At 34.7% G+C, this 14127-nt stretch overlaps 1 protein-coding gene across 4 annotated transcripts in view; it reads left to right on the top strand.

Moving 5' to 3' along the window:
- LOC140153500 (uncharacterized) overlaps positions 1–11603 on the top strand; it is a 33257-nt gene extending 21654 nt beyond the window's left edge. For 2 of the 4 annotated variants that reach the window (XM_072176276.1, XM_072176292.1), the window contains exons 4-5: positions 843–880; positions 6446–11603. In XM_072176276.1, the coding sequence (XP_072032377.1) occupies positions 843–871 (29 nt within the window). In that variant the 3' untranslated portion in view covers positions 872–880; positions 6446–11603. The remainder of the gene's footprint in view (positions 1–842; positions 881–6445) is intronic. The other 2 variants (XM_072176284.1, XM_072176301.1) reach the window with 1 other exon arrangement.
- Positions 11604–14127: the final 2524 nt, after the last annotated feature.

Here is a 14127-nt window from a genome sequence, read left to right on the forward strand (position 1 = left end):
CCTATACACTCTAATGCTTTCTTGGCTTTCTTCATCAGTAGTATTCTTCAGAAGTGTGCTATCTACATTTCTATGCTGCTTCATTGCATTTACATATGTCATGTAATGTATCACAGCTTTACACTGCAAGTAGTAAACACATAGCTGAATTAACATGTATTTTACAGGTACTTGAAATGTATTCTTGTATAGATGTATCCATATCAAAATGATTGCAACCCACAAGTTTCCATTGTGGAGAAACTTACTTTCAAACAACATTGAATGTGCATCATGGAATAACCTGACTCTATTGTGAGTCTTTTCATCACATGAATCTTTTTATGTTTCGGGTGGATCATATATTGGGTTATTCCAGTTGAAATTCATACACCCCCTATGGAAGACATGATGCTGATTATTCGATACAGGGGGTGTGCATTTCAAATGGGGTTACCTGAATGGATGATTTGAAATCTACACCAATGGTGTGGGAGATTAAGGTCATGTCTTCCATAGGGGGTGTATAGATTTCACCTGGAATTAGCCCATTAAGTGTCAGTCTTTATCAAAACGAAAGTTTGAAACTGATGGGCTTCAAATCATTTTGATACCTGTTGTACATTTATATTTTCACCAACCCATTCTGTGTGTAGCAGTTTTTCAAACTATTCTACCAATGGGTTTGGGCTATTCAACTCCATTTCAAGTCTCTCTGCAAAATCATGTCCACAGTAGATCTTATGATTGCTTAGCAGTGAACACCATTTTTGTTTTGTTGCATTTAATTTTTGTTCTGAAATATTTTGATATGATTTATGTTGTTTTGCTAAGTTTTGTATGATATGATTTGTTCCTTGCAGTGTTACGAATCCCAGTATGGGCAGAATAGGGAGGCACAGTGAGTAGATGTAGCTAAAATACATTACTAATAACCATCTATAACATCCATAACTGACATCTCATGTTACTGACATCACATCTTTTGTCACTTGTACGTCTTTTTCCTAAATCATTATTTTAAGTGATGAGAACCGTACAATAATAGAGGTTATCCACTTTACTCATGTGTGACTTCTAACAAAAGGCGCTGATTCCCGTAGTATTCCTTATTCAAAACAATTCAATGCATGACCTCGGAGTTACCTGCATGACTCTTGGCGGCTATTTTGAAACAGTCATGGTTGCACATGCAGGTACTTCTTTTGAAAGTCCTAAACAAGGTATAGCAGTCGTTGATAGGATATGCAGCTTATAGAACACGGATAACCTCTATTGTCCAAGTCATTTTGGGCATCATGACATTTCAATGATATCATAGAAATAGAATTTTACAAAGGTTTATGTGCAATGCCAATATGGCTTTAATATGCCTATCAAGTATAAACCCATTGGCTTCTAGTACTATGGGCCAAGTTATCTTAAATGTTGGTTTGAAGACTAGAATTTGTTTCTGCAGTATCCAAAATCCAATGACATAAAAATGATGTCAGAAAGACCAAAAAGGCCATCTCAATTCAATAATTCAATAGTTCTAATGGATTATGGTGACTTCTGTTCATTTTTTTAAATTACAATTATATTTGTTCAGTGTACATGTAGTAGCCACAAATTCCGCAAAAGGATAGTGCTTCTGTTTTCCCATGATATCTTGCAGGATCTGGTACATGCTGCCAATTGGTGTCATCATTTGTATTGAACTATGGAATTTGTTTGGACTTTCATAATTATGTTTGTTTTAGATAAAACAGGAAGCATAGTTGGTCTACCTAAGTTGACCCTGTATTACAAGTATTAAATATGATACGGTGGATTATTTTAGAATTCATATTTGTTATATTGTAATGTCTTTGGGAGTCCTTATGTAACAGCATTTTCTGTGCAAACTGTAGTTGGGTAAAAGTTTCTTCACAAAGCTAAACTTTTATATGTCAAAAACATAGCAATTCAGGATAATATTAATAAAAATACGATAGAAATAAACATTGCAGGCAATCTTATAGATGGTGCTTATACAGTTTTGAATTGAATACCTAAGTGGAAGAAGGCCCCAACTCCAATTTTTTTGCAAAAATGAGTTAGACCCAGCATTTTATTGCCAGCAGACTGTTCTTCCTTGTGTGTGAAAGATGAGCCAAAATCAACTCTCTAAATAGTCTTCATGGTTTTCATGGAAGAAAGGCCTAACTCCATGGGGTTGGGCCCATCTTCCACAAATATTGGGTTAAAGAGGAATTTTGTTCATCCATGAAATCTGCTTTTCACTTCAATATAAACTTTCTTGCTAACAACATATTACATGCTTCTACTTTTTTTTTTTATTATTTATTATCTTTACCCAGGGTATACCCGAATCAGCTTAAAGCTGTTCTAACCGAGGCCCTGCAATATACAATTAAGTTACAACAATATTAAAAGACACTCTTATAAAATATAGTAATTATACATAAAAACACATGATTTAGATATATATACAAACAATTATGGCACGTAATTTCATATAATCATAGGTATATACAACTTTTAAAAACATTAAATCAAGCGAATATGCAATCTACTTCAGATGGCTGCTTTTATACATTGTCTTAAACGACTGAACATTGACAGCATTTCTAGTAGGCGGGTCAATATTATTCCACAACTTAACGCCACTATAGCTGAACGAAAATTTAAAAGACTCGATGTCAGTACCATGAACAATGGGTGGAAGAGCTAGCAAATCAGCTGCAGCTTGCCTCGTAACACGATCGTGATTGTCACGCACATAATTAAACATATTATTTAAATACTGTGGAGCAAGACCATTAAGACATTTATAAATCATTAGAGCTTTGAAATAATCATCACGATCTGATAGCCGTGACCACCTTAGCTCTTGAAACATATAATTAGATGGAGTGTAGTAATTAACACCTAAGATCACTTTCAAGCATCGCTTTTGTATTACATCAAGTCTATGACAATCTTCTTTAAAACGACCATACCATGCTAAGCTACAATAATCAAAGTGAGGTTGAACCATACTTTTATAAAGAACATTTAAAGTATCAACATTAAGATATGGTTTAACACGACGTAACAAAGCAAGTTTACAAAAAACATTTCGAACAACATTATTAACTTGCTTATGCCATTTTAATTGATTATCAATTACAACACCCTACTTATGCAATTAATGGATAATTTCCAAATTTCTGTAGCTATTTATAACACATCTGCTTACGGAACTGGCACTTGCCGTATAATATTAGTTCAAGAAGGGCCCAACTCCAGTTTGTATTAAGACTTGTACCGTTGCGATGGAAACATATATGATTTGAATGTATGTAAAAGGCTACTGTATATTCATGTATTTTTTCTAAATATCTCAAAAACAGTTTTGATGGAGTTGGGCCCAGAGTTGTGCCCTTCTTCCACTCAGGTATTCAATTAGAAAGGTGCACAAGTAGTGCATATTCGGGAAAGGGCATTAATTGGGTCTAAGCTAGAGCCTGCCTAGGAAAATTTCTTGGATTTTGGTTTAGTTGCCATGCTCTTGCAGAAAAATGCGACACTATTCCTTGGTTCACCTGAAGTTCGGTAGTGATGTGATGCTTTTTCATAGTTGTGCTGTGAGTGTGCCTATGAACTGGCCTTGTACGTGTGCATACACAAGTAATGTTATGTGCGCGATTCGATACTGCGACCAGCAAAATCAGCATCTATGCCAGTACCAAACTTGAGGTAAACCAATGTGTAACAGTAAACATAGTAGTAAGTACTGATAAACAGTAGAGGGCAAGCCTCATGGTAAACCTTTTGGACAACTTACCCATTTACACAGATTGGTCCAGTTGCTATGGTTGTTTACTTACCTCAACTTATTCCCATATTTTGTGAAATATTTGTACACAGTGTATGGCCATTCAAGCTTTGTTTCATTAATGCCGTTGTTAATATTTTACTTTTGCTCACAATACTGAATTTACAAGTGGGCATCTGAGCCAATTACAGGCATGTTATATTTGTCCAACACAATTAATTACAACTCCCATTTGCCAGAGATTCAAATTAGGAGATGTAATTGTGCTGGGCAAATTATAACATATGGCTATTACATGTACTTGTACTTGCTCTGGGGTCCATTTCACTAAACATTACGAAGCTTCGTAAGTCTCAAAATCCTTTGTGACTTATGACAAGTCATAAGTTCCATTTCACTCAACTTACATACGAACAGTACGCTTCGTAAGTCATAGGGATTTACTACAGGGACCTATGTAAAGTTACGTCTAGTATTGGGTATTCCTAACTTTACGAACGGTTACTTGAGTTACGAAGGGTTAAAAGTTTAGTGAAATGGACTCCAGATGATTTTGTTTGAGATACTGTGACCAGAATTAATATCTTACTTAGTATAACATCACATAATGTAGGAGTGGTAGATCCATCCATCATGTCATCCATCACATTTAACTAGCGTGATTCATCCATGAAGATATTCAAAGCATCACATAAAAGGTTTCAACTCTGCCCCTGTCTCCTACCCAATATGCCATCATCCACACAATGATTACTGAGCAAGAGTGAAAAGACCCAAGTACTTAATGCTTGGAACATTTGACAACATGTATTATAGGATGCAGATAAATTCAACATCCTTCCATCACAAGAATCAAACTTATCTACAGAAATGGATCTAGTAAATATTATAACTCGTATAAAGATTCTTGTCATTTGATTGGCCAATTACTGTTGATTATTTTGGTTATTTTCAGCATCGGCTGCAAAATGACTATTATATTCATATTAAAAGGAAGATCGAATTTAAATTTAAATTACAGTGCTGATTCTAAGTTGTTTTTTGATCTCGAAGATTGAGAAAGTGTTTACTGTTCAATTTCATCAAAATGATGACATATAACTTGGAGATTTTTTTTCCTGGAATAGATCGGTCATTTTGATTGTGTAATACTGTCATTCCACGTTGAACAAAGTGTCATTTTCTGTTATACTGTAAAAACTTGATAGTTAGGACATGTGCTTACTATCGAGCGCTTTTAAAACATGCAAACATGAAGTGCCCCATCCACAAAAGTGTAAAGGGTTTTGATTTTGAGCAACTCATACATCGATACATATAGTTATATATAATTATATATACGAACAAGTTAACCTGCAAATTTGTGTCTCAACCCCATTAGCTCTGTTGATAAAGTCTCCAGACTTTGGTACAACTTCATGTTTTTAAAAGCGCTCAATAGTAAGCACATATGCTAACTATCGAGTTTTTATGGTATATTGATCACTTTCGCTAACAAATATTTATTTACCGTAAATGACCTTCACTGTTGTCATATCACTTTAAATTCATTAATTTATAAGACATAGCAGATTCCTGTCATTCATTTTTAACTTATTAATTATGCCATAATTATACCATTTGGCAATTAGTTGCCTGCTCTGCTATGTGAAGGGGTGTGTGTGTGTAGGGGTGGGTGGGGTGTGTATGTATGTGATATCACCTTGAAATGTGGGCACACTTATGAATAAAAGCTCAGTATCCGTGGACATGCAATAACCAAGGACATCCATGTTTTTCAATAGAGAGCGACAATCGTAATTAAGCATATAATAAAAACCTTTAAGTAAGTCCTCAGTTATGGTGTAATACCTGTCCTCAGTCTCTTGTGACATGTCAAACTGGTGTAAAAAGCCCACAGTGTGGCGGCTAAGTTTCAAATGCGTATGTCCTCAGTGTTTGCAGAGGGATATAAAATCCTCGGTTCATAATAAGTTGGGGTGGGGTGTGTGTGTACTTTTGTAAACTCCATCAATTAAGAACAAACACAAGAACCACAGACTCCTGGACAGTCTAGCTAAATCAAAAATAGCTTTAGAACGTATTATTTGCAACATCTGCATGTACACACATCTGCATATGAAAACTGCTTTTATTGCATATTTGTCACACTACTGAAAAGTTTGATGTGTTATTGCATTTGACCTTGTTAGCATCAGTGGGTACTTATTTTCATGCAGTGAAATAAAAACTAGATATCTTCCTACCAGTTCAATTGTTGGGGGTTTCACATGGAATATGCAGGCCCCTTATCCCTCCCCTGCTGGTAACATCACTGTTGTGCAAGACATTAGTTTCTAAAATTTTATTTGATCTTTTGAGATGATTAAATGCTACAAGTACACTGCCAAGGGTGTATTAAGAATCCACTGGAGTTGGTAATTAAGGAATGGGTGCTAATTAGGCCAAATGCAACTCACATAGTTTCTGCAAAGAAATTATGATGAAATGTTTCTGTTAGTTAGTTATGTCATATGGCAAAATTAAGCATTTCCACAAAGCTATATGCAATCATTCTTTCAACGACTTCATTTTATCGATATCATGATACTGTGCCTACTAGTTTGTAAACAAATAATAACATGTTGATTGTTTACCATTTTGTTTCCTCTCTGTTTCTCACAGATATGTTATGACAACAACCAAGAAGACTTACCAAAATCATCTCAAATGAAGCATCTCAACTATAAGGTCTGAATATGCGGTGATTTATTGAAATCAATGGTGCAAAGTGTAACAACACTACAATTTATTTTATCAAGGCTTGTACTGGCATATACTCTGAGCAACATGAAGTATGAAGTAATTCCACCAACAGCCAACACTTCCCTGAAGTATGAGTGTGAAATGTATTCTTTTTTGGAGTGTCTATGATTATCTTTTACTCAATCTAGTGCAACAAAGCCTTTGCAATATAAATGTCTCATGTAATATTTTTAAAATGTATATAACAAAATATCTGCATGTAAGATTTGTCAATTAGTGGCCATATTGGGCTATTCCATTTAAAATCCACACTACCCATGTGGAAGATTTAGGAAATATCTTCCACAGGAGGAGTATGTTTTTCAAATGTAATTGGTCAGTGCTAATCATTCTGAAACCCATGCTCTCCTGTATTATAGCTTTACCTATATGTTCCACAACTGGAGTGAGTATTTCAAATGGAAGTTACCCAACTGTCTATTCTATTCAAAACTTACTAGTTAAATCTTCCACAGAGGTAGTGTGGATTTTAAATGGAATAGCCCAAATATGAGTTTGTGGTTCTATACTTAGGCTCAATCGAAGTTTGGTAGTGACATCAATGCTTTTTCACAGTTGCACCACATGCGTGCTGACAAACTGCCATTTTAGGCATGCGACGCGTGTACGCTCTGCATGATTAACTTAACGTGAGAGATTTGATACTGCTACCAACGAAATACGCACAAACATCACTACTGAACTTGATGCAGCAAAGTATATAAATATATGTGAAGATTATCCTTCACCTCTGTGTAAAAACTATGAAATTTAGAATTGCAATCTAAATCAGTTAGTCTGACGATGCATCCAGGATTGGATGTGAAAGTTTGCCACTCAAATATAGTAAGTCCAGATGTCTAGATTGCAATTCTGAATTTCAAAGTATTGAGAGGATTCTACTGGTCATTGAGCAATTTTGTGGCTAAAGACTTCACTAGGATGGTATATGTGCCAATTACTTGCATGGTACTTATGTAAGGGAAATCTAAACTAGTGTTTCTTTTGCTATGTGCGTTGTAAATCATTTTTGTAATTTGATTGTAATCAGCATGTAAAGCGATCTTGCCAGTAATATGCTGTGGATGTGTAAGCCTTTGTATTATGCGTTCCAGCTACGGTGACACTTGTGACATCATGCTGGACAAATTCCATTCACTGTCAGAGGAGGTTTGTGTGTGTGCATGCAATAGATCTGTAATCAATATGACCTTGATTTGCTAGGAATTGAACAAAGCACCTGTCTCATCAAACCACTCTAATACCTCTTCGAACATGACAGAGGTGTCATAAATCAAAGCTGGAACAGATAATAACACACATGCTCTCTTGGAGGAGAATGGCTGTGTAATTTTCACCTTTGCTGAAAAAAAACTGTAGGAACACTATTTGGGTTCCCATGCATTTCAATCCAACATGTCAGATTATCATAGTTACGAGTAGAGTCTGAGTTCTCTAGTATCTGTCTCCTGGTTTTGTTGCAATGATACAAGTTGGAACACAGCAACAATTTGATACCCAGTGGTTTTACTCCATACTTCATGCCAAAGAGTATATCAGTATCATTCCTTAGCAGGACTATGTGCAATCTGATGATTTGAATCTACAGACTGATATTTATGTGGAAGAGTTGCTGTTTTGTGCAGCTACAAGCAGTCGCCAGCCACCAGCCAATGTAGAGGGAAGTTTTCATTGTCTTTTATCATTTTAGTGTAATGAATCAAATCTTTGAAGCAATTGTATGTTGTGTGTGTTGATATATGGATTGATATGCTACTAGAAAGTATAGGGTAATGATGAGTGTTATCAACTGTGTGTTGAAGTATGGAATGATATGCTACTAGAAAGTAATAGGGTAATGATGAGTGTTATCAACTGTATGTTGCATGCATCTGAGACTAATCTCAGGCATGTATTCTCACAAGAGAATGAATGAAATAGGTTTATGTACTTACAGCCATAATGTATGTTTTCGGTTAAATTTAAATTTAGGAAAAGAATAACCAAATTCCAATTTTACCGAAAATCACATATTGCATCTTTAACAGAGTGTGAAATGATGTTCAGTGTTCATGAATTAGATCAGTTACATGTATGAATAGTGTTTGTGCCATCAGTTGGGTAAACAACATTCAAACCATCAACATTAATATATTCGCAAGCCTGTATTTACGCCAAGGTATACCATACCAAATCATACGAGCGCATAAGAAAATTGGTTGTGTGTCTTGCCATAAGGTATGTTCTATAAACCCACAATACTTATCACCTTCTGCATCACTAGGGCATCAAATGTAGTAGTGTTATGACATTATTTGAGCAACTCATGATGTTCAACACTTTCCTTCATTGCTGTCAGTAAATCACCCAGGTCTTAACTGAAAAGTATATTTGTTGCAGCTTATTATTATGTATATAAATAAATGATTATGACTGGTGCATATAAATCTTTGTCATTTGTTTGGTTACCATGGATACTTATTATTTAGTTCCTATCATGATCTATCTCACAAATGTATGTTTTCCAAAATACTGGAACTTACTATTTAATATGTTTAATTAATTATTATTTTAATAATTAATTATTATTTTAATTAAAATTATTCAGTACTATGTTTTTTGGGAAAGGTATGTTCTAGATTGTTTGGACCAGTAGGCCTATCATACTAGTGCACGCTAATGTATGATTGGTAGCATTACTTGGCTGCAATGTTGATATGTCACATGTTGTTGAAACAACATACATATACAGACTTAATTTAGGAATTGGATACACAGTGTCATTGTACAGCTGAATTTGGTCTTAATTTGAAATGTGTATAATCCATCTTTGTAATAACAGTATGTCAAAGTGTACACTCTAGCTGTTATAAAGGATGTAACAGAACTGATTAAAAGGGACAAACTATATTTGTTTTTCTTATGGTTCAAAAGCCAACAAGTTTGCTCCCCTCAGCCAAGGGATGCACTAGTTGACAATACTATTAGACTATGTATGCTTATCATTATGTAGAGGGAATGGGTGAGTAAATCTCAAAGAGAAAATCGGAGCAAATTCTAAAATCTATTCAACCTTTCAGTTGGGCAATGTGGTACTAGTGAACATACTCAAGATCATACTGAACTTAAATTTCAAATGTATTGTTTTAAATATATGATACTATCTTTGTGAGCTCCTCCAGTATTGTTTCAATGTAAGGCAAATAAACCAAAAGAATATTTTATATATAGGCATGTTTAGTGAATGTAGATGTGTATGAAATGTATACTTGTAACCTGCATAAATCTCATTTGCAATTTTTGGGTAACAGAGGAAAGCATCAATTTCTTTTGGGATGTTACAGTCTCTTAAGTAATATTATCCAGAGTGTATATGTGACCCGGTCCAGTCCACTCAGGCTAAAGTCAGATTTTTCAAAATTGAGTTATTATCAGATTTATATAAAGTAACAATTCACTTTCTATCAAACCCCATGTGTATAACTGATTTGGTTGCAAAGTTACAACATTTTTACATGTTCATAATCTAACTATGACTACAATGTAACTAGAACCCCAACCTATTTCTGGCTATATCCAGGCCTTGCCGTTTGAGGCGAGCGATCGCTCTTGCTCGCCACCGCTCGCCCAAACTCCATTTCTAGCGAGCGATTTTCCACTCGCCATAGACACTATATATCGCTCGCTGCGAATCTCCAAAAATCAGCCATCGAACCAGCCAATTCAGCATTTAATCGATTCTGTGCCCTCTCTAACATGTCTAAGCGGAGAAAGTCACAAAGTTTAGCGCTTCGCGTGAATTTCAACATAAATACCGTTTTAAGACCGTAGCTCTACTTGATCATAATCATGTACCCAAATTAGTGGTATTTGTGCAATTTCGACCACTCGCCTGGCATCCTGCTAGCGAGTGATTAACCACTCGCCTTTAAAATCTAGACGGCAAGGCCTGTATATCTCAGTTTTGTATTTGCCGACATTAGCCTGAGTGGACTAAACCGGGTCACATATCTAAATAGAATCAATTTTTTCCAAAAAAAAATCTACTTTTTGCCCAAAACAGCTGATTTACATGCATACAGCAAATTTAAACAAATTCCCTGGAAGTAAAATCTAGGTCAGTCAGGCCCATAGAACAGGTGTTTTTTCCCATTATGTTATGCATAGTACAATTCCAAGCCGGGACTTTTTGAGTCAAATCTTTTGGGTTTCTCAGATATACATTCAATTTTTCTGGGTATTGTTTGAAGCGAAATCATATTATCAGCAATCCATAGCACAAAACCTACAGTATGTATTATGTTATGCGATATACTCATGTAACGAGTATATCGCATATATAAGTATTTTGTACCAAATATTTTGTGGGATTATTTGCAGATGGTACAAAGAAATATGCAAACAATAATGTTTATTCCAAAATGCAATGTAATTGAATACCTGTATAATTGCTCTTTAATGTAACTAGTTGGGAAGGAAGTAACTTGGACACAATGTGTCCTCCTGAAACCTAAATTCACATCAAGATGTACAACTCAAGACATTGTATAATTTGAAATGATTTATTTTTCTCTTTTTTTTTGGTACTGTGTGACTTATGGCATGATTTACTATTGTGTTGAAGTTTAACTCTGGGAAAAGACACAATTTCAATCAACTATTGTCAGTCAATTTCTAGCCATTTAATGTGATGTTGTCATATCTCTACAAATTGACAGACTGTTGCAGCTGTTTTAATAATCACTGCATAGTTTTATCTGGTTATATTCACGGAATGTTAACCAACCATAAAAATTGCTTGAAATGTACATTGATTGGTAATAAATTGTTTCAAATTATATGCGGTGAGACAAAATAGAAGGGCAAATGTTTGGGAATGAGGTAAGCAAAAATAATTATTGAAATTGTCATTAAAATGTCAATCCCGATGTATAATACATCTTTCGCGACATTACATGCTTTGGCATGATTTACTTTGTATCAGTGTTGCTGCATTTAAATCCAAAATCATAATCATACCACAGACTGTCATCATTTTTGATAAAAATTCCCTTTAAAAGGGAAAGCCAGCCTCAATGTAGAAGAGGTCTTGTAATTAGTTTTGGTCAATGTGAAAGGCATTTTTTGGATCACGCTTACATCTACATGACAGTCCACCAAACCATCAACGATGAGAACATGCACACTGAAACAGCAGAAAACATTAATTCCTACTAATCTCATGTCAACTCTTTTAATTCATTACATGTACTCCAAATTGTTCTGGTCTGTTTGTTTTGTTGTTGTTGTTGTTGTTGTTGTTGTCGTTGGTTTTTTTTGTCTTTTCAGCTTTTTACCCACGATATCTCAATTTCCAATTTTGTAATACCAGAACTTACGAACTCAATATCTTCGCTTATAGGAATGTCCGATTTCACTGCTTTCGATATATACACTGCCGGTTTGAGTTAACTTACATGTACATTTTATTTTAAAATAACTTAATTAATTTGCAATGTATAGTTTAAGCCTACTATATTATAATAGATAGTGGCCAGCACATTTATAAAGGACTGGTTACTCACTACAATCTTCACTCTTAAACTGTGTTTTTCTGAATGTGCTGATCATGTTGATTGCTAGTCGGAAACTCCCTGCGAAGCTATGGACATGGCATCTTACATACTCCATTCTATAACAGTCTGCCTAGTGCCTTGTGTGTTTTCTCTTCAATCATTTTGTTGAATGTAATTTTATGAATCAAATAGTTATGTGTCATTTTATTTATAATAAAGAAGTTATTAAATTAATAAAGTAAGACAATTTATTTATCTATAAGTGCATGTCAAATGGGGTACATTGTTCAATACTATATGCATAAATTATGCCCATATTATAGCTAGGCCCTAAAAACTTTATTTTGCATCGGATTTTCCCGTTGAAAAGACAAAACTGATGTTTATGATAGCAACCATTTCATCAATAACATTTTGAGTCATTTTTATCCATAAAACGTCACAGGATATGATAGATAACTACTTTCACATCAATATGGTCCATATGATCACAGATTGTTGAGAATCTGTGATATGATCCGGGATATGATGAAGATTTTGATTCTATAGATCTGTTATCAACATGATATCACGCTGTTCAGTGGTCAAGGAGTAAGGACCCCGGTCAAGGACACTGATATGACATCATAGGTGATGTCAGATTTTCTTCTGCTGACCATATGATGCTATATATATTAACTATTATTGTTACATTTAGGCCTTTAAACTTTTAAAGTCATAATTAATTAGTTCAAACATAACTTTGGTAATACTCACTGCTTTCGTTCGTTGAAACGGCAAAACATACTTACTTTTCCTAACAAATCGAATTAAAATATTTTTAAAAAATTTAACCACAAAAAGTAAAAAAAAAATCATTCCAATACCACTAAAATATAATCTCTTGAGTAAACTGACCCCAAACCTGAAACAGGTACCAGCCCCGAATGGGCTGGCGAAAACCTCCGATGACATGTCAAGCTCTTTCTTGATGTGCATTTCAAACCTAACCAGCTCATGCTTAAGTTGCATATATTTTTCTTTTTTATTATGGATTGAAATGGTCTTGTCAATATCATTCAGAGCATATTATTGTACATCAAGTACTAAGAACATCAAGATGAAAGAAATCACTGAGAATATTTTACTTGATTTCACCCCAAGTTTGGTAGTGACGTGAGTGCTTTTACATGGTTGCATCGCAAGCTTACCTGTAAGCATATGTGTATGCTGAAGGATTAGGTTATAGCATGCACAAGTTTATACTGAATACAGCAAAATAATGCACCAACGTCAATACCAGACTCAAAGGTGAGATAAAGAATAGCTTCATGCCTCTTAAATCATAAAATGGAAGGAAGAAAAATTATGCAGGGGAGGATTAGTCGCAATGCTTATTTTACCCTCAACTTCTTATTTTACTTTCAAGTTCCTGTCCTCAACTTAATATAGGTCTTGCTATAACACTGAGATTGATTGGTTGACTTGAACTGTATACATGCTTAAAGTTATATGTGAGGACTTTGTGGGACTAAATTGTGTGTGTTTTTAAAATATATTGTAATTCTTTTACCCATATATATAATGAACAGTTAGTGAAGAATGTGCTTGTTATGAAAAGTGTACGTAAATTGTGTATTCCAAGATTGATGCTGTATTACTGTATTACTCTTTCTTTAAACAACTCATATTAATATAATTCCTCTATGCTATGTTGTGACACTATAAGTATCTAAGCAGTATGTTGCATTTGTTGTTATTTGCCTTCTCATATTGGTACGCACTTTGGTTCTCAGAGGACAGAGCAGAGTCTGGCACGCCAAGGCAAACATGCCAAAGTTGGTACACAGCTACATTTTGAATTGTTCACAGGCTGTGTCTGGATACAAACAAACATACAAACACAAACAAATCTCATTTTAAAAAGATGTTCAGGGCTTTTATCGGGCAGGCCAACTCAGGTGCAAAATTGATTGCAGTTGTTATTTTCTGTTTTATTATAGGCCCATTTAAATGTAAATCTCACGT

The sequence above is a fragment of the Amphiura filiformis genome, chromosome 1 (genome assembly GCF_039555335.1).
Source record: "Amphiura filiformis chromosome 1, Afil_fr2py, whole genome shotgun sequence".
Classification (NCBI taxonomy): Eukaryota; Metazoa; Echinodermata; class Ophiuroidea; order Amphilepidida; family Amphiuridae; genus Amphiura; species Amphiura filiformis.